This window comes from Lissotriton vulgaris, chromosome 4_1 (assembly GCF_964263255.1).
Source record: "Lissotriton vulgaris chromosome 4_1, aLisVul1.2, whole genome shotgun sequence".
Taxonomy (NCBI): Eukaryota; Metazoa; Chordata; class Amphibia; order Caudata; family Salamandridae; genus Lissotriton; species Lissotriton vulgaris.
In genome coordinates, this window is record NC_141691.1 from 1,985,528,320 (window position 1) to 1,985,550,741 (window position 22,422).

Sequence of the window (22,422 nt, forward strand, 5' to 3'; positions counted from 1 at the left end):
ATTCCTACTCCAACCCCAACGAGCGTTGCGAGTTTTAACAACCAGGTTCTTGACTTTTGTTCCACTCAAGAGTTTTTTGTCTACTGTTAATATTAGGAGGGTGAACCTGGTCTTTCCCTCTCACTCCCTACTTGATATTAAATCTCAGAATATGACACATGGCCAGGATCAATCTCGGTTGACACGTTGGCTTCACACAAAGCAAGCCACACTATTCATTAAGATGACTCCTAACTTTGCAACATGCAGCAGTAACAAGTTTCAGATTAACTTGGATATGCATTCACATACTTTTATTAAAGAAACAGTAAGCGACCTTCAAATTAATTTTAATTGTGTAAACAATGTAAACACTTAATATACTCTATGTAACAAAACAGGGTACACAAAAATATTTACACGTTATTGAAAAGTTCTTTGAATAGGTATATGTAAGTAAATATTTTAAGTCAACACGCAGTTTGATAACATTGGGAACTCACAACAAAAACAAACATCAGGACTTTTGTAATAAACGTACTATATAATGTCTTCTGATACTCACACAACTCTGGGTAGACATAGTGCATACTTAATTATTTTTATTCCACATAATCATTAATTATTTCTAATTACGTTCTAAGGGTGCTCTTGAACAGCACAGTCTAATAGCAATTTCACATGAGAAACCTATTGCTTTGTGAGGTGGCATTACAGTGGCACCCCTGCAGCAAAAGAGGTAAGTGCGATATGACGACAAATGCTTCTGTAATTGGCAGCTTGCAATTCTTTGCAGTCATACAGGGAACGCATTGTTATGGTTACACAGGTTTACACAACAGATCATATGAGTACAGCAGACCGTCCAGTATATGTGTTATAAAGAGCAAACTGGTCCGCAGGGTAAGGTCCAGAAGAAAACGACAGAATATTTCACAAAGATTTCCCCTCAAACAAGATTACAGTACATGTATTATAAAACGCCAAAATGTCCTTGTATGAGCTTCACATAAAAAGGGTGTCGCAGTTGTCGTTCACAAAGAATATTCCTCGATAACACAACCAAGTCACAAGGTTTTGAAACCTGCTGTGCCTTTATGGAAAACAAGCCTAAGTTCGAAGAAGCAGAGAGGAGATGTTTTAGGACATCACACATTACCATGTCAAAGGATGTTTTCAAAGCTTTTCCCACCTTGCAATTCTATATTGTTTTCTTTGTAGGAAATTGCTTGAGGAGGAAATCCGTATCCCTTAGTATTTTACAAATAAAGTCCCATAATGATATACTGGTCTTCCATACATTCACAACCTAAATCACATATTCAGCGTTTCCAAGACATACAAGTTATGAAAAACTTGCACTTAAATATTTTGCTCCACATTTTCTGACCAATGACAGCCATATGCAGAATATATTCAGATGCCAAAAAGCAGGGTGATGTTAGGCAGCATTGTGCCAAAATCCTTATCTTTACATTTTGCTTGCATATAGCCCATGGCAGTTTTGGGATGCTCTCCTACAGCATTTATAATATACACCAAGATCCATCGTGACCAAATAAATGCACTGATGGCTTCACTTTCCTTTCCAAGAAATCCTTCCCATACATGAAGGGATCTCCAATTTCTCTCCACCACTCCACTTAGGTAAGCAGATTCAATACTTTGCATGGTACTCACATGTCACCTGTGAGTGGAAAGTGGCATAAATTAACTGGCCCGTACAAATCTGCTTAATGAAAATAATAAATCCTTCCTTAAGTACAAATACATATTTTTAAAAGGAACTTTTCTTTGAATAGTACAGTTTGCTTTAATCTGTGAATGGCCAAATCTGATCCACTGTACCCCAAATGTGATACACTACGATTCTGCAGACAAACGCCTCCGATGTGCGATAATTGATCTGAATTGTAAGTGCTGTCTAGGCTTGAAGGGCAAACATTTGTCAAGATACAAAAAATATATTTTTTTCAAATGTTAAAAGATGTAGCAGTAACCCCAGAGGTCAGCCAACATCTCCACCCTCACTTTTCTTCGAAAGCTGCAGCTTTCCAAACATTGATTGGGCTTCTCCCAATATAGCTTATTAAACTGAAGAGCCAGAGTAGTCGCAATAGGTACATATTTTACATCAAGACAAAACCTACAAAACGTCTTCCAATCATGTCCTTGGTAGCGATCTTTTTATTCAACTGGAAGGGGGGATGCAAAGAAGGCAAACAACCAAGAAGTAGTTACCTTCATTATTTAATTCTAATCCCAGACTTCAATACCATCAACAGTTGCAGGCCAACATTGTTTGCTGAATGTACACATGAAATAGAATATCGAGGACACAGCACCTTCAGGCACTTGTAGAGGTTCATAGCAGCAACAATACAGTTTGCATAAAGCACTTCTATGAAAAGGCGGGCTTGCCAAACGCGTCTCAGAAATGACAACATTCCGTACAAATCCAAGATTTGATCTCCCCCCTTTGAAGTAAAATACAAATATTTAAGATACAGTACATCGAGGCAAAAGCAAATGTGCTTTTTCAACGGCAATAAACAAAAGTAGTTTGGTTCTTGGGAAACTGAGGGGCGCTAAACAAGGGCAATTAACTCTGTGCAAGCAAGAGGTCAAAAGTTGTGACACGAGAAGCACTGCAGCAGAGTGTCAAAATAAGGGACTAAATAAGGAGGTGTGCGTCTTGCAGCAATGAACTACATTTTTTGTTTAGAATCAGAAGCCTGAATTCAATACTGACTGGATTTCTTCAATCAACCTAACAGACAAACGAGAAAGCAAGAAAATAAAGACTATCATTCCAAGAAACGTTAAGGTGTTAAGATAGGTCCTAGGTGGTCATAAACCATCTCCTTTACATATGGATATCCGCATGCCCTCTCACCAGCTACCATACATTAGTGGAATGCAGCTTGCATTATTTTCATCGCGTTTTAACTGTTAAAGTTTGGCACTGTCGAGAAATTGGGAAACACACAAATCAGTTTATGCTCTTTAGTTTTCACTTAAGTGCATTTTAACAGGTAACAGTAGACAAAGTGCCAAAACAAATATTTCAAAATCAATGGCATGATTCTTTTTCTGTCGCACCAACCTCTGAAACTTTCCTCCACACTTGATACAGGACATGATTTTTGAGAACTGAATGCCAGCAAGTCCAACGTTAAAGTGGAATGTACATTTTTAGGCAAACAATATTCAACCTGCCTGGCTGGCATAGCAGTCGATATTTACACATCACAAGTTCAGTCGCACTCATTCAAGCGAGAGGACATGGCTGAATGTAGATGTGGCTATATTAACCTCCCATTATCGTTTTCTTGGCATTATTTTAAAGATATAACAAGAGTGCTGTAAATTCCACATATCCTCAGGTTAGGCAGACAATTCTCAGAATTCAAAGTTTTCATCAGTCATGTCAATTGCCCAGGCAAACTTGTCCCGTTGTGTCTTGTTATAAATCTTCTCAATAGGCACGCCAAATTTCTTACACCTGCAGACAAAGGGTACAGAATTGGTCACTCACAAAAACAAATTTACAGAACCTTTTTTATTTATAGCTGTTGCATCTACAAATTTAGAATGTTACTGATATAAAACCAATGATTTCCTATATCACATGTTGCCATATCTAGGACATTCTGTCATTAATTGGTACCCTTGTAGTTCAGTGTTTGGGTAACAATGAGAGGACCAGGGGGCTTCATAGAGCATTTACTAGTGGTGTGAAATCCGACGCAGTCCTGTCCTGTCCTAGAACGTGTCCTTCCTTTACCAGCCAATCCCAGTGACTCGGACAGCCTACTTCTCTACGACTCACATTAGATCGAGTGTTGTGTTTCCCTAGCCACCTATCAGCAAGCAACATCTACTTCTACCCGTAATGAAATCCCAGGCGACAATAAGCTCTATTTAAACAAAACAACATGAAATCACAGATAACTCTGACATCTAGTGATACATAACATTTGCCTGGTCTCCTGCCACGCATTCCATCACCCTCCGTATACATCCTCCACCTGGCCCACCCTCAGTGTCTTCCATCCCCCCCTCCCTGCCCAAAGCCACGCTCTCTGCCGCTGCCATTGTGCCGACAGTAGCTTTGTTAGTGAAGCCCATCAACACTTCTTTTTCTCCCATCAGTGCAGGCCTGTAGAGAACCAGGTGGAAACAGGAATGTGATGGCTGGCATTAAATTGCAAATAGGGTCCGCCCATTTAGTCCATCAGGATTCATTTGCTTTTGATCACCCCTTTTTTGGACCTTTACTGTCAGAGAGGGTCACTCGTGGTAATAGGATTGTGTTTATTGCCAGTGTCCAACTTTTAAGAGAAGACTGCTACAGCGCAGCTAGTGTAACGAGCATTGGGCTGGTAACACATGAACCCAGTTGTGAACATATGCGGGTTGCGTGTGACAGACTACTGTCCTGCGCAGCATGGTAGCTGCAAGCAGGTAACATGCCCATGGTAGTTTTAAACTGAAAATTCGATCCGTCAAAATAACCCCTTTTGAGAGGCTTCAACCTTCCTTTTAAATGCTAATAAGTCAACCCTTAATAGGCCTTATTGCATATAAAGGGAGGATATGTGATATTTAAATGTTGGACATGTAAATGTTAATGCTGATCATGACATTACAGTGACATATCCCCAAAAGCCATTTTAACTGTTGCAAGGCTGGATGCTTCCATAGAAAACACTGGGCTACATTGTTTCTTTGAATGAATGCTAAATTCAGATCGGTAACAACTAGGAACATATTTTAAGAAATCATTTTTATAGTAATTTAAAATCCAAGTTCATGTTAAAATATAATTATGTCGAACTATTAAGCAACAGGTACTTTAAAAAAACTTTACGATTTTCCTGCCTGAATCCTTTAGACGCCTTTCTGCAAGTACTGAATTTTCACCCGACTGCTGATTGGCTTCCTGGTGGAGAGATATGGATTGCTCCAAGGACAAAGGGCTTGGGGAGGTGCTGGCCTTCCCTTGACAGGGTGGCCTAGGGACTGTGCCCTAGGACTAGTTTTTTTTTGTTGCTTTTTCATAAACTTTGTCAAATTCAATATGACCAAAATACAGTTTGCATCAAGTCGAAGCATCATACACAGTAAGTTTTAAGCCGAATATCATAGATGTAATTATAATACCGTCATGCAAGAGTCGAGTTCCGTGAGGCTCAACTATGGCACCGTAAATAGCACATTTGCTAAAGGCGATAGGGGCACTACTGTACGGATAGGGGCCAACACAACAAGAACATACTCAGCCCTCTACTGTTTAACATCTATGTGAGACCCCTGGCCTCCATTGCGGAGGGCGCTGGGCTGACTATTTTTTCATACGCCGATGACACCCAAATTGTTTTCTCCCTTTCCAGCAGTGAGAGCAGCAATATACCAGCTCTGAAAATCGGATTGTCACGTATAGCTGAGTGGATGCATAGGCATCTACTCTAATTAAACGGTGACAAAACCGAGATTCTTATCTTAGGGAAGCATAAAGAGCTATGGGGCCCCCAACATTGGCCTTGTGAGATGGGACCCCCCCCCTTCCTCAGCCATTTTCAGTGGTCCGCAACCTCGGCTTTCTTATAGACGACAAACTCTCCATGAGACAGCAGGCCACAAAGGTGGCCGCCACCTGCTTTGCCACCTTGCGATGGCTCCAGAAAATTCTCTGGATGCTGCCTCTTGTTACCAGGAGAACCGTTGTCCAGGCGTTAGTAACATCTCGCCTGGACTACGGAAATGTCCTCTATCTTGGCGCCGATGCGGCTACCGTTAACAAAAGTCAGGTAGTTCAGAACACGGCAGCCCAACTTCTCTGTAATATTCCGAGGAGATTATCGGCCACACAGGCTCTGCGTGACCTACATTGGCTCAGGATCCCCAGCCGCATCAAATTCAAAGCCATATGCTATCTTTCCAAAATTAAGCAGGGCTCGGCCCCAAAATACTTACAAAATCTGGTCCAACCTTACAAGCCTAGTCGCACACTTAGATCTTCGGCCAACTGCGACTTTGTTGTTCCTCGATTCAAGCTTGTAAGGATGGGGGGACGGACCTTTTCTTATTTAGGTCCTAAATACTGGAACGCGTTACCCTCCTCTCTGAAAACTGAAACCAATCTTCCATCTTTAGAAAAAAACTGAAAACTCTACTTTTCCAATGATCTTCATGCCGCCTTAGTCTGATCCATGGTGCTGCCCGATAGGTCTGTTTTCTCCTTAAGTCTATCGCTTGCGCCGGGAAACCCACTGCGGGTAGCTGTCGCGCGTTATAAGTTTAAATAATAAATAAATAAGAGAAGGCAGGGGGGAGATAGGGGGTCAGTTATTGAACAGCGGCCGCCGCGGGCGGAGTGCCGACTGGACACGCGGGAGAGGCAGCATGGCTCAAATGAGGACGGGAATGAAGATATGTCCCCAAGGGCCCCCATATGTCAATTGGGCGAGATCGTGCAGGAAGTAAGTCCCAAAATTCAGAAAGCAAGATCTGACATCTCAAGGCCTCTTCAAGCCAGTAAGCGAACTGGGGTATCTGGTCTGCGACCCCAGCACATGGGCACCCTACGCCTAGCCAGGACAAGCAGCATTGCGATCAGGTGGCGAGAAGCATCCAGGCAACATTTAACAAAGCCTAGCAGACACAGCGGTGGGTTGGGCTGTACCGATGCAGAGGTAATCTTGGAGATAGCAGAGCATACCGTCAGCCAAAAATCTGACACCTTAGGGCACAACCACGCTAGATGAGCTAAATCCGCAGCAGGGGCTGGGCAACGCATGCAACGATCGTTAGTTATGAGTCCCAGTTTGTGGAGCTGAGCAGGAGTGCGATATAGTCTATGCAAATATTTGAAATGGATAAGACGAAGCTGGTAGTTGGAAGACAATTTCTTCGCCTGATTACAGCAGTAAAGCCAGTCGGCCTGGGCGATATCCATGCACAAGTCCTTGTCCCATGCCATGTGTGCGCGATCCGTGGAGATGGAGGCGGATGATAACGTAAGGGCGTATAATTTAGTGACTAATTTATGAGGAGTTGAAGATGTATATATAAAATCAAGAGCAGGCATCGAAGGTGGAGGCAGGGGGAACGTTGGATGTAGCTCCCTGATAACTGATTAAAGAGTAAAGTGTCCAACGGACCGGAGGAGGTGGAAAGAGAATAGAAGGGGTCACCTGGGTAAAGATCCGCCAATGTCGTCAGACCCAAGCGGGAGGCATGTTTAGGCATACCAGTTGGTTGGAGAGGGGGTAAAGCAGGGTGTTGTACAATCGGCATGGTTTTAAGCTGATAACAACAGGGCATTGAAGAGTTGGACCAGTCCAGACCAGGCCCAGCGCAGGGTTTTGACTGTGTCCACTTCCGCACGCGGGCGACTCGCCGGGGCAAACAGGGCAGTAGTCAGTGGCCAGGGAGGTGCGATGTCAGTCTCCACAGCCATGTGTGCTTGATAGGGCGAGGGGTGAATCCAGAAATGCAGGTAGCTGGCTTGGGCACTTAAGGCGTAAAGCTTAAAATTAGGATCGCCCATATCTCCTACCGACATGGGGAGAGTAGGATATTGGCGCAATCCTGGGATACTTGCCGGCCCAGACTAGAGAGATGATCAGGGAGCGAAGTTTACGAATGAAATGGACGGTCAGGAGAATGGGGATATTTAAAAAGAGGTAAAGAAATTTCGGGAGAACCACCATCTTGGCAATGGCTATGAGGATAGCAAGGGACAGTGGGAGCTGATTCCAATGCGGAATTTTAGACTCAAGCCAGTCCACTGCACGCCCAAAGTTGGCCCTCCAGAGGTCATCCAAGTCTCTACTCAGCCAGATACCTAGGTAGCGGGTGGGACCAGAGGCCCAAAAGAATGGAAAATCCGGTGTAAATGGCTTGGTGGCATCCGTAAGGAGGGAACAACACCGACTTGCTCCAGTTCACCTGTATGCCGGACAATCCACCGAAACGTATTATCTTGCGCACAAGAGGGCTGAGATTGTCTTGGGGTGGTGAACGTATAATGTGATGTCGTGAGCATACATAGAGACCATGAGAGAAGGGCCAAAAAACCTCTACCCGCTGAGTATGATGCTGCCGGAGTCTTGCCGCGAGAGCCTCCATTGCAATGGCGAAGAGCATAGGGGATTGAGGGCATCCCTGCTGAGTTCCGCGTTTGATCAAGATAGGATCCGATATCTGACCGTTGATTCGAAGACGAGCAGAGGGGCGAGTATAGAGAAGGGATATCTTTAGTATGATCATATTACTAAATCCAAGGTGGGGTAGAAGAAAAAATAGAAAGAGCCATTTAAGCGTATCGAACGCCTTAGTGGCATCGAGGAAGGCGGCAACAGGGGGAGACTAGGGTTGATTAGAGGAAGAAATGCAAAAATGGTCCTGATTTTATGCGAGGTGGCCTGGCCAGGGATGAAACCGGACTGATCCGGGAGAGCAATGAGGGGCATGAAGGGGAGAAGCCACCAATTTTGCAAAAATGTTTTTGTCAATATTAATGAGGGAGAGGGGGCGGTATTAATCTCGGCAGTCGGACGGTTTGTCCGGCTTGAGTAGTAGCGTTATCATTGCCTCACGGAGGGACTGAGGGAAGAGGCCGTTGTCGGAAGCATATAGAAAGCAGCTGGAAGACCATCCAGTCTGGGGGCCCTATCACTAGGTAGGGGGTTAATGGCGGCAAGAATCTCCTCCTTGGTAAAGGACTCGTCTAGGAATTTCCGGTGATAATCATCCAGCCAGACCACTGCGATGGTTTAGAAATATTGTTCAAAGGCCTCACGCGGGGAGGAAGGGGGGGCATTGTAAAGTTGCGAGTAATAGTCTGTGAAACAAGCCTTCATTTCCACAGGAGAGGTGGTTCTTGTGGGGCCACCATCTTGGAGGGACGCAGCACAGGGGTGTAGAAGGTTGGCCAAGGTCTTCCCAGGCCGATCGCCTTCCCCAAAGCGATGGGCTCTGGCTTCTCTACCCAGGAGGGCAAGTTCCCCGTCGGCCTCTTCAGTAAATTTGGTATGCTTTTCCCTTACAAGCGCGACATCCGGAGCCCTAATTTCAGATTCAGGCTTATCCAGTGTGGTACGGATTGAACGAAGGACGCCGGCCTGTTTGGAGATACACTCGCCCCGTATTACTGTTTTAAAGCCTTCCCACAGGGTGGAAGCAGAATCCACAGAGCCGACATTTAAATCGAAATAGTTGGTGATCGTTGCTTGGATCTCGTCGCAAAAGACGGTATCGCGGAGAGCATTCGGAGGGAGCCGCCATGTAAATGCACGCTGTGGAGAGTGAGGGAGACTAAGACAAATTTGAACTGGAGCATGATCCGAGAAGGTGCACGCCAAATGAGTAGCATAAGAAAGTCAAATAAGGACATCCGGTGAGGTGATCCATAAATCAATGCGTGACCAGCAGCCCCGAGGGCCAGTAACGCAGGCTCCCTCACGGGCATCGGGCCATATATGACGCCAGGCATCATAGAAAGAGTTGTCCGTAAGAATGGACTGGAGCAAAGCGGTAGCGCGAGGAAGGGAAGAGTGTGAGCAAGATCGGTCCAAGGCAGCCGAAAGGGTAACATTAAAATCCCCCCACAAAGAAGGGCCGACGGGCCCAGGGAAGAAATAGGGTGCCATATATGGGTAAAAAGGTTGGGACCGGCAAAATTAGGGCCGTACACTGCAGCTATCGTCATGGGTTGGGACAACAAGGAGCCATGTATATTCACGTATCGTCCATCAGGATCCACAAGTACCTGATTAGTGTTCCAGGGGAGACCCATGCGTATCAGAATGGAACACCCCTTGCGTAAGAGGAATAATACGATGAATGTGATTCACCCCAATAAGGCGATTGAAGTCTGGAGGAGGTCTCAAGCAGAAGGTGGGACTCCTGCAAGAGACAAATGTCTACTCTGTGTCGCTGCAGGTGAGAATGCATCAGCCTGGCTTTTCGGTGATCGTTAAGACCACGGATGTTCCCGGTCCAACAAATGGTGTCAGTCCTGTGGTACTGTATCTAGGTGAAATGAGGCGCGAGAGGAGCAGGCATTGGATAAAACCGGTTGGTGTGCTGCAGCATAAAAGTGTCAACCGAGAGGGAAGCAGGATGGACGCCCTTAGAAAATGGTTGGACGGATTGGGGGCCAGCAGCATGAGAAGGCCCAGACACAGGGGAGACCTTCAAAGGCGCAAATAACAGAGAGGGGATAAGAGGGAAGGAAGCAGTGCCATTCAAACAAAGGATTAAGTCATGCACAATTGTGCTGCGGAAAGAAACATTCATAGCGATGAAGTGATGCATTCTGAGTATAAAAGACAAATAAATACATAACAACAACATCCCAACCCTCAAAGAAACGCAGGGCAAACTCCCAGAATCCCCAACCTGACCCCACCCACACCAAAGAACCTTCGGCGGTCAAGAATCTGCCAGAATAAGAGCAGACAAAATACAGGCAATACTGGTGCAAGCCCCCCTTCTACTCCCCACCAAACCACCCACCTTTGCCACCCAAAAAATCAATCCCAAAGAACCCGCCACCCGCACACCAACTTCAACCCCCCAATCAGGCTGAGATACCGCCCCAACCCACCCAAGGGACCAACAACTGGGAAGAAGGAAAACAACAATAAGAAAGGGACTTATCCCGTGAGGGTATGGCAGGGCTTAGAGTACACCCCAGCAATAAAGCAGGGTGGCCAAGCTGTTGAGAAAGCAGAAAGCATATAGCAGAGAGTTCACAAATGAGTCAAAACCGTTCAGTCACCGAGATTGTAAGAAGTAGCGAACTGGGAGCCGGAGGGAGACTGGCGTGAAGATTTATCAAGTTTCTTAGCAAATCTAAGTGCATCTCTCGGGTCAGGGAACATGAGAGTCTTGGTGCCCTGCCAGACTCTCAGCTTTGCCGGGTAGGCCAGAGAATAAGTAACTTCATGTTTTTGGAGGATCCGCTTTGCTGGGAGGAATTCAAGTTGAGCGGCCTGAACTGCCCGAGTATAGTCTGGGGAAAAAGGAGAGCGAGTTTCCTTGATGAGTGTTTTTCCCCCGGTGGCGTGCTGCACGGAGGATCGCGTCTCGATGTCTAAAATTTAATATTTTAGCAATGTTAGGGCGAGGAGGAAGCCCCGGGCCAGGGTGGGGATCAAGAGAGCGGTGGACACATTCCACAATGAAGACTGGAGAAAGAATGTCCCCAAACAGTTCCCGGACCAGCTGTTCAACGAAATCCTCCATGCGGGAGATATTGGTGGATTCTGGCACGCCCGTGATACAGAGGTTGATCCAACGGGAGCATGCTTCCAAATCTTCATTCTTACTTCGAATCACGTCCAGAATGTTATCCCTCTGAAGCATCTTCTGGCGATCCTGGGTAGCAGCGTACTCAATGTCCGGGATTCCGGATTCCGCATGGAGTAGGCGATTGTCGGGAGAGTCCACCCTGGCCTTAATAGAGACTAGACGTGCAGAAAGTTGGTCGAGTTGCGCAGCGATACCAGTGACCGTTGATTTAATGTCCAACATGATTGCCTTCAGGTCGTCGTCACGTGCCTGAGGTGCCATCATGCTGGCAGCAGGGTCACCCCTGTCCTGACGAGTAGATCTACGCTGATCAAAGGTGAGTTCCTCCCCATGGAAAACGGTCACCGGCAAGGCGCGCCTTTATGGAGCAGAGAAGCTGGACTGCGGGAAGGAGGGGCAGCAGCACAGGGATCAGCGGGCCAGACACCTGATGGAGCAAGGATTCGCACGTAAAGCGACTTGCTCACATTCAAGAACCTCACATAACTCGTAATGTCATTAATCAACCCGTTTTGTCATTAATATTGCACTTTCACACTACACGCTGGTGTCCCAGAGATACTTGCCTATGTGTCTATTAATAATAATGATGCTTGCAACTGACTTGGTCGCTGCTATCCAGGATTTCAGTCTGCGCATGCGTCGGTCATACCCATGTGATGTGACGCACTCGCAGTTCTGGAGGGATTTTTCGCTCATGCGCAGTATTGCTAAAATGGCCGCTTTGTCTTTAACATGCTCTCCGCTTGCTACTGCTGCTTTTGCTCATCTGTCTATTTCTGCCTAATACCCTAATGCTATAGATATTATAAAGTAAGGGATATAGTGTAGCTAATCATGGTGTACAGTGTATTCATTTTTTCTGTGGTTCTAATTTGTTTTCGCTTACTTTTCATGTACCGCGTATCTGTGGGCCTGGGAGTGGGGAGCCGCTCCATCTTTGAAACCCATGTCACCCTAATCACGTGATGAGGGAAAACCCGCACCGCGCAGAAGCAAAACCAAGCCAGCTGGCTTCTGAAGCGGAGATGCGCCTGGGAAAGTCACCCTTGCACCAGGAGAAGATTTCGGCTGTACCTAAAAATGTTACAATTGTATATACTTTATGTGTGTTCTATTGTTTTACACCTTTCTCATGCCATGGGAACTGGAATGTAAGGGGTGGGTACGAAAATTGAATATTAATTATGGGAACACAGAATTTTAGGTGGTGACAATGACCTAACCACCTCTCTTGACCAATCCTAAGTTGGGGATCTTGTCACTTGCAACATTTGTGGGTGGTCTAGGGACCCGAAAAGAGTATAACTAGTCTAGTTTTAGCTAGAGAAATCGTCCGACTTGTCCGAGTAGCTGACCCGTCACAGACCCTACGAACTCTATAGGTGATTGATACAGAGAGCTGCGGAGCACTCTGTCCGTAATTTTCCACAAACTCCATGGGGTGGAATAGTCCTAAGTGCTGGCAAAGCACTTTGCTGGGAGATTCGAGAACCCAACCGGGGTTACTGGCGGATTCCGTGCAGAGAGGGAGTAGTGCAGGCGTTGCATCCAAAGCTGCAGGTGTTGGTCGTGCCTTTTGGTGAGCCCAGTCCTGGTCCAAATCCTGAGGGGTATCCTGTCCTGACTGTCCATGAGCTGTATCTGCTCGCCTACTGGCATCCTAAATCCTTGAGGATCCTTGTCCTCGTCTTTCCCAAACTGACCCGTGGCCAGGGTTAGTCCTCATTCCTGTCCTAGGTAAATATACATTTGTGGGTGTCCGTCTATCTTTTCTCTTATCCTTTCCTTTAAATAAAGCATTCTTGTCCATGGTATTTTCTCTGTCATCTCCATTAGACTTACATATAAACTGTTTATTAGCTATGTTCCATGTTTCCCCTACTTGTAGGACATTATAGAAACTGTTTGCTAAATTAGTGTGATCCAATTTTACATGTGTTTAGAATCTATGCTTAAAGTAGCAGTTAGACTAAGACCAGTTTTGAATCACTTGTAGGACCTTAGCAATTCACTGTCTAATACGTTTTAAACTCACCTACCTTAGTATAAGCCTTACCCAGTAGTTTTCCACTCGGACCCAATGGTGTTTGCTCTCATTCACAGTTACATTATAGTTGTAATCTTGATTATTGATATTCTAATCTGTATTAGTTTTATCCTCATGGCATTCTGATTTTAAATTTACTATATAAAATCTTTAAAACCCTTCAGGTGTCTGTGGTCTTTATAATAGGTATATAGTGCTATTAAATGTATAAAGTATTTTGGTTATTTCTAGCTCCTGATCAGTCAGGAAAATAGGTACCTGTGGTAAGTCAGGTATTTCTGGTAAATGTGGTAAGAAAATTAAATAGAATTACTGATGGTAGTGTGTAAACTCACCCGATTCACTAAAATACTGTCATTAACACATCATGGGCCCAAGTGTGTGAAATCTGGTGAGATAAAGAGTTGTGCGACCTGCGCACTCTATCAGTAATTTTCTGGTAGCAGAGCTATGGTTAGGACTAGTTAAGATAGGCAGATAAGAGATTTTATGAATAAACCGTGAATCTATAAAATGTGCTGCTAAAATTTATTGCTGCTAAAATAGGTTTTATTATTGCATTTAAATGTTATAAAGGTTTTGAAATAAGATTTTGAATTGCTGCTATATTATTGCATGTAATTAACATAATTGTCCGCGATTGTTTTATGTTGTTGGAATCCCCGGGGAAATAGAATAGCAAGTGGTGAGTAGAATCCACTTGGCTGTGAGGTCACTGGCTAGGAGGGAGATTAGTGTATGGTTAGGCAGAACTGGAAGCGCTAATAAGGATTTTCCTGAGTTAATTATTGAATAAATGTTAGCTACGAGTCCACTGTTGAAACTCCCGTTGTGATATCACCTAGTAAGGGTCACATGCGGAAGGAGTAATGGGTTCTTCGGAGCTTGGGTGACAGCAGAGGAGTCCGCTGGTGAAAGTTTGACTTAGTATATATCCCGGAAAGAAGTGGATGAGTCAAAGGAGTAGCAGGTTCTCTAAAGTTTGTGAGAGAGGATAGGCAGAAGAGATCTATCCGTAGTGAATGAAAAGTAGACAGAAGTGGTTTACTTGCAGTAAGAGAAAAACCCTTTTTCTGTTCAAAACCCTCGAGTACAGTGGCGAAAGTTATACGTTGTTAACTAAACTGAGCACTTGCACTTTAAGAAAAATTCAAAGTTTCCGTTACCTTGTGAAGGAGGGAGTCGGTCGCAAGGCTGCACTGACGTCACTCCGTGCCGCGCTGGTATTGGTTGAGCCAGCGGGTGTGTAGCGAAGCTAGAATTGTAAGGGAGGGGTGAGCGCCGAAGAGTGAGACCGCGTCTCACGAAGGGGCCGCGCACCCATTGGTCAAAAGTATTTTGCAACCTCTGTGCTGATTGGTTGCTGTGAAATTAAAAGACGCGCTAAGCATTGGAAGCACATAAGTAAACAAAATTAATCAATCAGAGCTTGAAGATAGTTTGGAGAGGTGTATGTAGTATCCTGAATTTTTACCTGATCCGAAAAATCTAGGTTTTCATAAGGAGCAGATGCTAAGAGGTAGACCTTACAATATGTACGGAGGAAAGAGAAAATTGACCATTGCTGAAAAGATTAAGAATTATTTCAAGAAAGACAAGCCCATTAGAACTAGGGAGGGTGTGATCATTCCACCACCTAATACTCCTGCATCGTTTATGATGTTTGACAAAGGGTATCATACCTGTGTATGGTTGGAAAATTGGGTAAAGTATACTGAAGATGACCGAGTCTTAGCATTTCCCCTCAATGGTACCTTTAATGGTAGAATCCTGTTTAATTTAAGGACCCGAATGAATGAACTACACCCCAGACCCAGATTAACGCAATATGAAGCTTTAGAGGAATGGGAGATTGAGGCTCTAGAACGAGATAGACCCCGAATGGTTAAGGGAGTGAGCAAATGGTACCCAAAATTGCAGCAGGAAACAAAGGAGAAAAAGATGAACAGTGGAGACAGAATATGATGGTTGAGGGACTATTTCCTATGTTTGGGGTAACTGAACAAGGGGGAGGAAAAAGGACTGAGAAAGCCCGACATTTAATGGCTATGGGGGACTCAGAGGATGAATACCTGGAAGATTTGCTAATGAAAAATCCACCTCCCTATGCTGAAGAGTCTGGGCCCCTAAGCTCAAAAAATCAATTTTTCCGCAATTCTAAGAAGTAGAAGGGCCAGTCAGACAGATGTAGCTGGTACGGGTAGTAAAATCAGTGGTAGTGATGAATTTTGTAGGCCTGGCACAGCGGTCCCAAATTACCGACCCTTTGGTGATGACAGACCAAGTTTGGCAATCCCAACTGCCCCGAATATATACCCTCCATTAGTACCCCAAGTAATGCATGACAACTCTATGGAAAGGGTTTTACATGAACAAGAAAAGGAAGCATTGATTAAACAGCGAAATGAATTAATTCAGACTATAGCTCAGATAAACCCTAGTCCTGACACCCTGACAATCCCAGTAACTATTGGTCCTGTCGTTCCCCTTTATGGGGATAGACAGGCTAGCCCAAGAACTCCAGTTATTACACCGGTTGTAGTGTGGCTCACGGTGTAGAGCAGGCAGACCCGGAAGCTGAGGTCAGACCCGGGACCAGGGTTCAATTCCCGACGCGGCAGGGTCTTGAGCTCAAATGTCCACGGACTCGATAATTCTCGCTTCGGTGCCGGCTCTAATCCCCCTGCGGCGGGATGCCTGGCTTTCACCTTGGGGATGCCCTGTAGGGGCTATCTCACAGGGAAAAGCCAGGACGGGTTCCCAAGGCAAGCGCCGGGAAACCTCCGGGTAGCTGTGCGCTCAATAAATGCAATAATAATAATAATAATAATAGCCCCACCTAGAAAAGAGCCGCTTATAGTTGATGATCAGGCAAGCGAATGTGAGTCCGTGATTTCCCGGATGGATCTGCCCATAAGGGAACCTGGAACCAGTGAACCACGGTCGGGAAATCAGACTAGGGCCAAAGAAGTCCTAATTGTAACAGCTTCAGGGACTCGGAGTGCCACAGTAGTAACTCCGGGGGAACTGGATCGATGGACCCGAGAAATAGAAACTCCCCTGCCCAAACCTTTAGATATCTACAAACTAAGGATAGAAATGGAGGAACTAATGGCCGGAAATGTGGGATTAGACAGATTGAATACTCTTAGTGATGAGGAGTTGCTGTTTATAAGCAAAAGCCTTACCCGAAACACCAGAGTGTTCCATGAGAAACTAATGGACACTGCAGCCAATATGGGAATAGATGTTAGTCGATCCAAAGTATTACAGAAACCCTACAGAGCCGAATTTTCCGACAAAGATTTAGAAAACATGAATGTGTCAGGGAAGAAGATACAGATAAAAGAATTGCTGAACATACTGCAGAAATGGGGATATCTAGACAAATGGAAAGCCAGGTGGGCAAAGAAAGAGGAAGACAGTAAGGCCAAACCAAAGACTTCCAAATATGTACTAAAAGAAGTGGGCAAGGCAGAAAATCTGTATCCCATGAGAGAAGTACCGGGTGGGAAATATGAACATGTCCCATGGTCCCGACAGGATATTGTGTCTTTTACCAATGACTTCCCGAAGTTAAGAGAGAAACCAGTAGAGTGGTATAGGCAGGTTGAGCGATTCGTGAAGGTTCAAAAATGTCTCCTGAAGGACCTGGATGGGTTCTTTGACATTGTAGTTCCTGTAGACTTATGGACAGAATGCAAGATTGCAGTTGATTGGCCTAGTGAAGAATATGAGAGAGACTCCAGAACCGGAGCTCCTTCACCAGATGTAATGAGGAAGTATGATAAAGTCATACAATACCTAAAACAGAAAGTGCCCGCAAAAGAAACTGATTGGACCCGAATAGATAGAACTACCCAAAATTGTGATGAAATAGTACACTCCTACTATGAACGATTACTACAGGTATTCAAAACCTACAGTGGAATCGATAACATTGAAATGAAGGATATGACCCATTTCATTTACCGATTCGGGTTGGGGTTGAGGCCTGAAATATCCCACTGGATCAGAGATAATAAAATCTGCTGGCAGGGCAAACCCATAGATGAGGTCCTCAAGTACGCTAAGTACTGTGAGGATGAGTTGGAGATTAAAAGGAAAGCCCTGAAGGAGAAGGTGATGTGGGCACAAGTAAAATTGGCTGAACAACAAGAGAAACAGTTAAGTAAATTGAATAATAATGCTCAAAACACTACCCCTGGGGGAGGGGGGAAGCCTCGGTTAAAGATGAGTAAAGAAGAGGCCAAAAAGAAATTTCCCTGCCACGGGTGCGGTCAGATAGGGCACTGGAGAGACGAGTGTCCACATTTGCAGGCTGGTAATGCCCCAATAAATGGTTTAAATCCACAGGTGCAGAAAGAGAGGCCACAAAAGAACCAGCAACAGGTAAAACGGCATCCGTTGCCTCGAGCTCCTAGACCTAATTATAAGAATCAGACTCAGCAGAATGAGGGGGTCGAGGTATGGGAAGGAGGGGATGAGAGAAATGCAGCAACTTCGCAATTCCTGTTAAATGATACATTCCTCTGTGATGAACCATACTGACGGGGCCTGAGGGGGGAGGACGAGGAGTGCGTGCTTGGCGCCTCCTTACCGGTAGACCAGACAGGGCCATACATAGAAGGAAAGGTTGAAGGAAATGATGTCACCTCTCTGTTGGACACTGGTGCTACCCGTTCTACTGTGAGAACAGTAGACATTCCAAACCTACCCCTCTCGGGAGAAGCCATCCAAGTAGTGGGTGTGTCAAATCAGATAATCAGTACTCCCGTAACTGAGCCAATGGAGATTTCTATAGGGAACTTCAAAGAAATGCACAGATTTGTTGTCTGTGACTCTAGTCCAGTGAACCTACTGGGACGTGATTTGTTGTGCAAAATGAACTGTACCATCTTTTGCACACCAAAAGGCGTCGAAATTCCGACCCCAGATGAAGATGGCCTGTACAAATTAATGTTATTGAGGCCCGACACAGAAATTAAGACACTGACAATACAGGACTTACCGGAAGAGCTCCAACAAAAAGTGATACCCGATGTGTGGGGTTTCAGTGGGAGGGATGTGGGATTAATGGCAAATGTGGACCCAGTTAAAATAGCCATTAAGACTAATGCTGTTTACCCGAAAACCAGACAGTATAGAATGAGTGCAGAAGTGAAAGCTGGAGTCGCAATTGAAGTAAAAAGGTTGTTAGAGGCAAACATAATACAGGAAGTAATGAGCAGTCCTTGTAATTCACCCATAATTGGAATTAAAAAGCCTAGCGGAAAGTACAGGGTAGTACAGGACCTGCGAAAGGTAAACCAGATTGTTGTACCTTGCTGTCCTATTGTGCCGAACCCTGCAGTGATTTTATACCAGATCCCATGGAATGCGGAATGGTTTACTGTTATTGACTTATGTCACACATTCTTTTCCATCCCATTACATCCAGACAGCAAATTTCTTTTCTCTTTTGAGTTCGACAGTCATGTCTACGTCTGGAATCGTGTCCCTCAAGGGTACACAGAAAGTCCTTCGATTTTCAACCAGATTTTAAAAAGATGCCTTGAATCATTAATCCAGCCTAAAGAATCAGTTTTGGTCCAGTACATAGGCGACCTTCTGGTGGCGTCTAAAAGTCGGAATGACTGTGTTACTCATACCATTGCCTTATTGAATCATCAAGGCAAGGGAGGAAATAAAGTATCGCCTGAAAAATTGGAGTTCTGTAAGAACTCAGTGAAATATGTGGGGCACCAGATAGAAAAAGGTATTCGAAGGGTCACTTCAGAAAGAATTAGAATAATTCGAGATATGGAGTAACCTAGAACCCAGAAAGAAGTCAGAATGTTCCTAGGAGTTGTAGGGTACTGCAGACAGTGGATTGTGGGATTTGCTGTTTTAGCCAAACCATTGATAAAAATGACCAAGAAAGGAGTACAAGATCCAGTTACTTGGGATGACGAAAGTATGACAGCCTGGATAAAATTACGAACTTGCCTGTGTTCAGCTTCTGCATTAGGAATGCCTGATTATTACAAGAACTTTGAATTGTTTTGTGTTATACATGAGACAATTGTGCACTCTCAGTCCTAACACAAGAACATGGACTGACCAGACGTCCGGTGGCCTATTTTTCGGCTACTCTAGATCCGGTGGCTGCTGGATTGCCTGGATGCCTGAAAGCAGTAGCTGCAACTTGCACTAGTCTAGAACAAAGTGAAAACATTGTGATGGGACATCCTGTAACAGTATATGTTCCACATTCAGTTGTGATTCTACTGACCCGAACGAAGACTCAATATCTCACACCCAGTCGGCTGACTAAGTATGAGAGAATTCTTATAGGTGCAGAAAATGTGATAATTTCCCGATGTAATTTTCTCAATCCAGCAACCTTGTTACCAAACACCCAAAGTGCATAAATTGGAAGTGATATGGAGCATAAATGCATTGACTTAACTAAGTTTAGCACTAAACCACGTCCTGATATAAAAGAGGCAGCATTACCTGTAGAAGACTGTGTGATGTTTGTAGATGGCTCCTGTTTAAGACATGAGGATGGAGGTCTGAGTGCTGCCTATGCAGTAGTCACTCTAGAAACAACCCTAGAAGCATCTTACTTAAGTGAAATAAAATCTGCCCAAGTAGCTGAATTAATTGCATTGGCAAGAGCTTGTAAACAAGGGAAAAATAAGAGAGTAACCATATATACTGACAGTCAATACGGGGTTGTGCATGACTTCGGCCAGTTATGGTTGCAAAGAGAATTCATGACTTCCTCAGGTACCCCTATCAGAAATGGAAAAGTGGTACAGAACCGACTTGAATCAAACCAGTTGCCCAAAGAATTGGCGGTGGTCAAGTGTGCTGCTCACAAATCTGACAACGACGATGTGACAGCCGGAAATCGATATGCTCACCAAATTGCCCAATATTGTGCCCGATACAAAATGTCCCTAAAAAAATCAAATTATGGGGAGGCGGAAACAGCTGCCAACTTATGGTGTTTGAGAATGTATTATTATTATTATTATTAGGGGCATTTGTAAAGCGCCTGGTGTACGCCTACAGGCCTGTCCCCGCGCTATCTACTTGGAGGGAACTGAAAGAGTTGCAGCAAGCAGCAGAAGAAGAAGAAAAGGAAAGATGGGAGACAGATGGATGTCAACCTAGGGATAGGGATGGAGTTATTGTTTATGGGAAGGGTATGCCTGTATTGCCAGACAGTATGGTTGCTCCAATGGCCCGACTAATACATGGAGACACACACATAGGAAGGGATGCGATGTGCCGTGTCTTCCAAGAAGTGTGGTACAATTCGAAGTTCAGGAACATTGCGGCGACACTTTGCCAGAGGTGCTTGGTTTGTCAGCAATTTAACCCAGGGAAAAGAACAGTAGTGGACCAGAGTACGATTGGAAAGGCAGAAGGACCCTTTATCAGACTGCAGGCTGACTTTATTCAGTTACCCATGTGCAAAGGATATAGGTATGTTCTAGTTATAGTCTGCCTGTTCTCAAGATGGGTGGAGGCCTACCCAGCAAAGAAAAATGATGCCATTACTGTAGCCAAATTGTTACTAAGGGAACTAATACCTAGGTACGGTTTTCCAGAAACAATTGAAACAGACAGAGGTGGGCATTTTGCCAACGAAATCCTAGATGAACTCTATAAAGCATTCAAGATTACCCCCAAACTGCACTGTGCATATCATCCAGAGGCTTCTGGAGTAGTCAAACAGGTGAATGGCACTATAAAATCAAGATTGGCAAAAATGTGTAACTCTAAAAGATTGAACTGGATAGAAGCTTTGCCCCTTGTCTTGATGGGATTGAGAAGCATTCCAGACAGAAAGACAGGCCTGAGTCCCCATGAGATACTAATGGGAAGAGTGATGCGACAGGCACGGGTACCTGGACACAAACTGCTAAGTATTTCTGATGATTTGGTACTAGAATACTGCAAGCAGCTGGGTGACCAAGTGCGTTCTATCTCTCACCAGATTGGGGAGGACGCTGTCGCCTGGCCTACAACTCCAGCTCATAAACTGAAACCTGGTGATTGGGTTGTGTTGAAAAAACACACCCGGAAGAGTTGCCTCAGACCGAAGTGGGGAAAACCGAGACAGGTGATCTTTGTCACTACAACTGCAGTAAAGTGTGCAGGCGTGCCGAAGTGGATCCATGCCAGCCATACCAAGCGGGTAACCGGAGAAGAAGCGACTGAAGCTGAAGGTGGTGCAGCTGAGGAGTCTCCAGATGAGGGTCCGGATCTAGCTGATGTCATACTACCGAGCACCAGTCAAGACGAATGGTTCCCAGCAGACGATCTGATTCTTGATCCAATAAGAACCAGAAAATATTCCTACTTAGATAGAGAGTGGGATAGTGAGGATGAGACAGGAATAGAAGGAGAAGATCAGGTTATCGAGAATCACATCAGACCTGATCAGGAAATAGGTCAAGTAGGGACAGACCGAGTTTTCGACACTCCTCCAAAGACTCCAGAAACTGAAAAGGGACAGATAGTAATTAGGGCTGAAGTTCATGCGGAAGAAAATCAAGGGTTCGAAGTGCATGAACAGGACCAGATAGAAATAGACGAACGTGTTCAGGAGGCAGAGCCTGAAGCAGTTGAAAATCAAAGACAAATTCAAAATATACCTGAACAAGGCCAGCTTAGAAACCAGGCAGAAGAAACTGAAAAAATACCAGGGACTAGTCAGACAGGAAGAGAAAAAGATACCGTCCAAGTAACAGTGCCACAACTGAACGAAAATAAAAGGGCACGTGAAGAAAGCCAAACTACAGTGACAGCTAAAAGGCTCAAGAAGAAAAATGAACCCAGATACATAAAAAGACTGAAACTAAGATCAAAGACAGTAGAAGAGAAGTAAGAAGACCGAAAAAGGGCTGCCAGTGAAAGACAGAAAACAGGAACTCAGCCAAACAGACGAAGTACCAGAATAAAAAGACAAAACAAAAATTATCGGAGTCCTGAATGGACTTACTTGGTGCTGGAAGAAATTGAAGATTTCGAAATAAGCGACAAAGGATCAATTACTGATCAGTGTTCCG

General features: G+C 44.7%; 1 protein-coding gene across 2 annotated transcripts in view; it reads right to left on the reverse strand.

The window, feature by feature from the left end:
- Nucleotides 1-313: 313 nt before the first annotated feature.
- The window catches only part of TOP1MT (DNA topoisomerase I mitochondrial), a 1,598,136-nt gene continuing 1,576,027 nt past the window's right edge, over nucleotides 314-22,422 (reverse strand). For both annotated transcript variants that reach the window (XM_086966300.1, XM_086966301.1), the window contains one exon: nucleotides 314-3,484. In XM_086966300.1, the coding sequence (XP_086822426.1) occupies nucleotides 3,382-3,484 (103 nt within the window). In that variant the 3' untranslated portion in view covers nucleotides 314-3,381. The remainder of the gene's footprint in view (nucleotides 3,485-22,422) is intronic.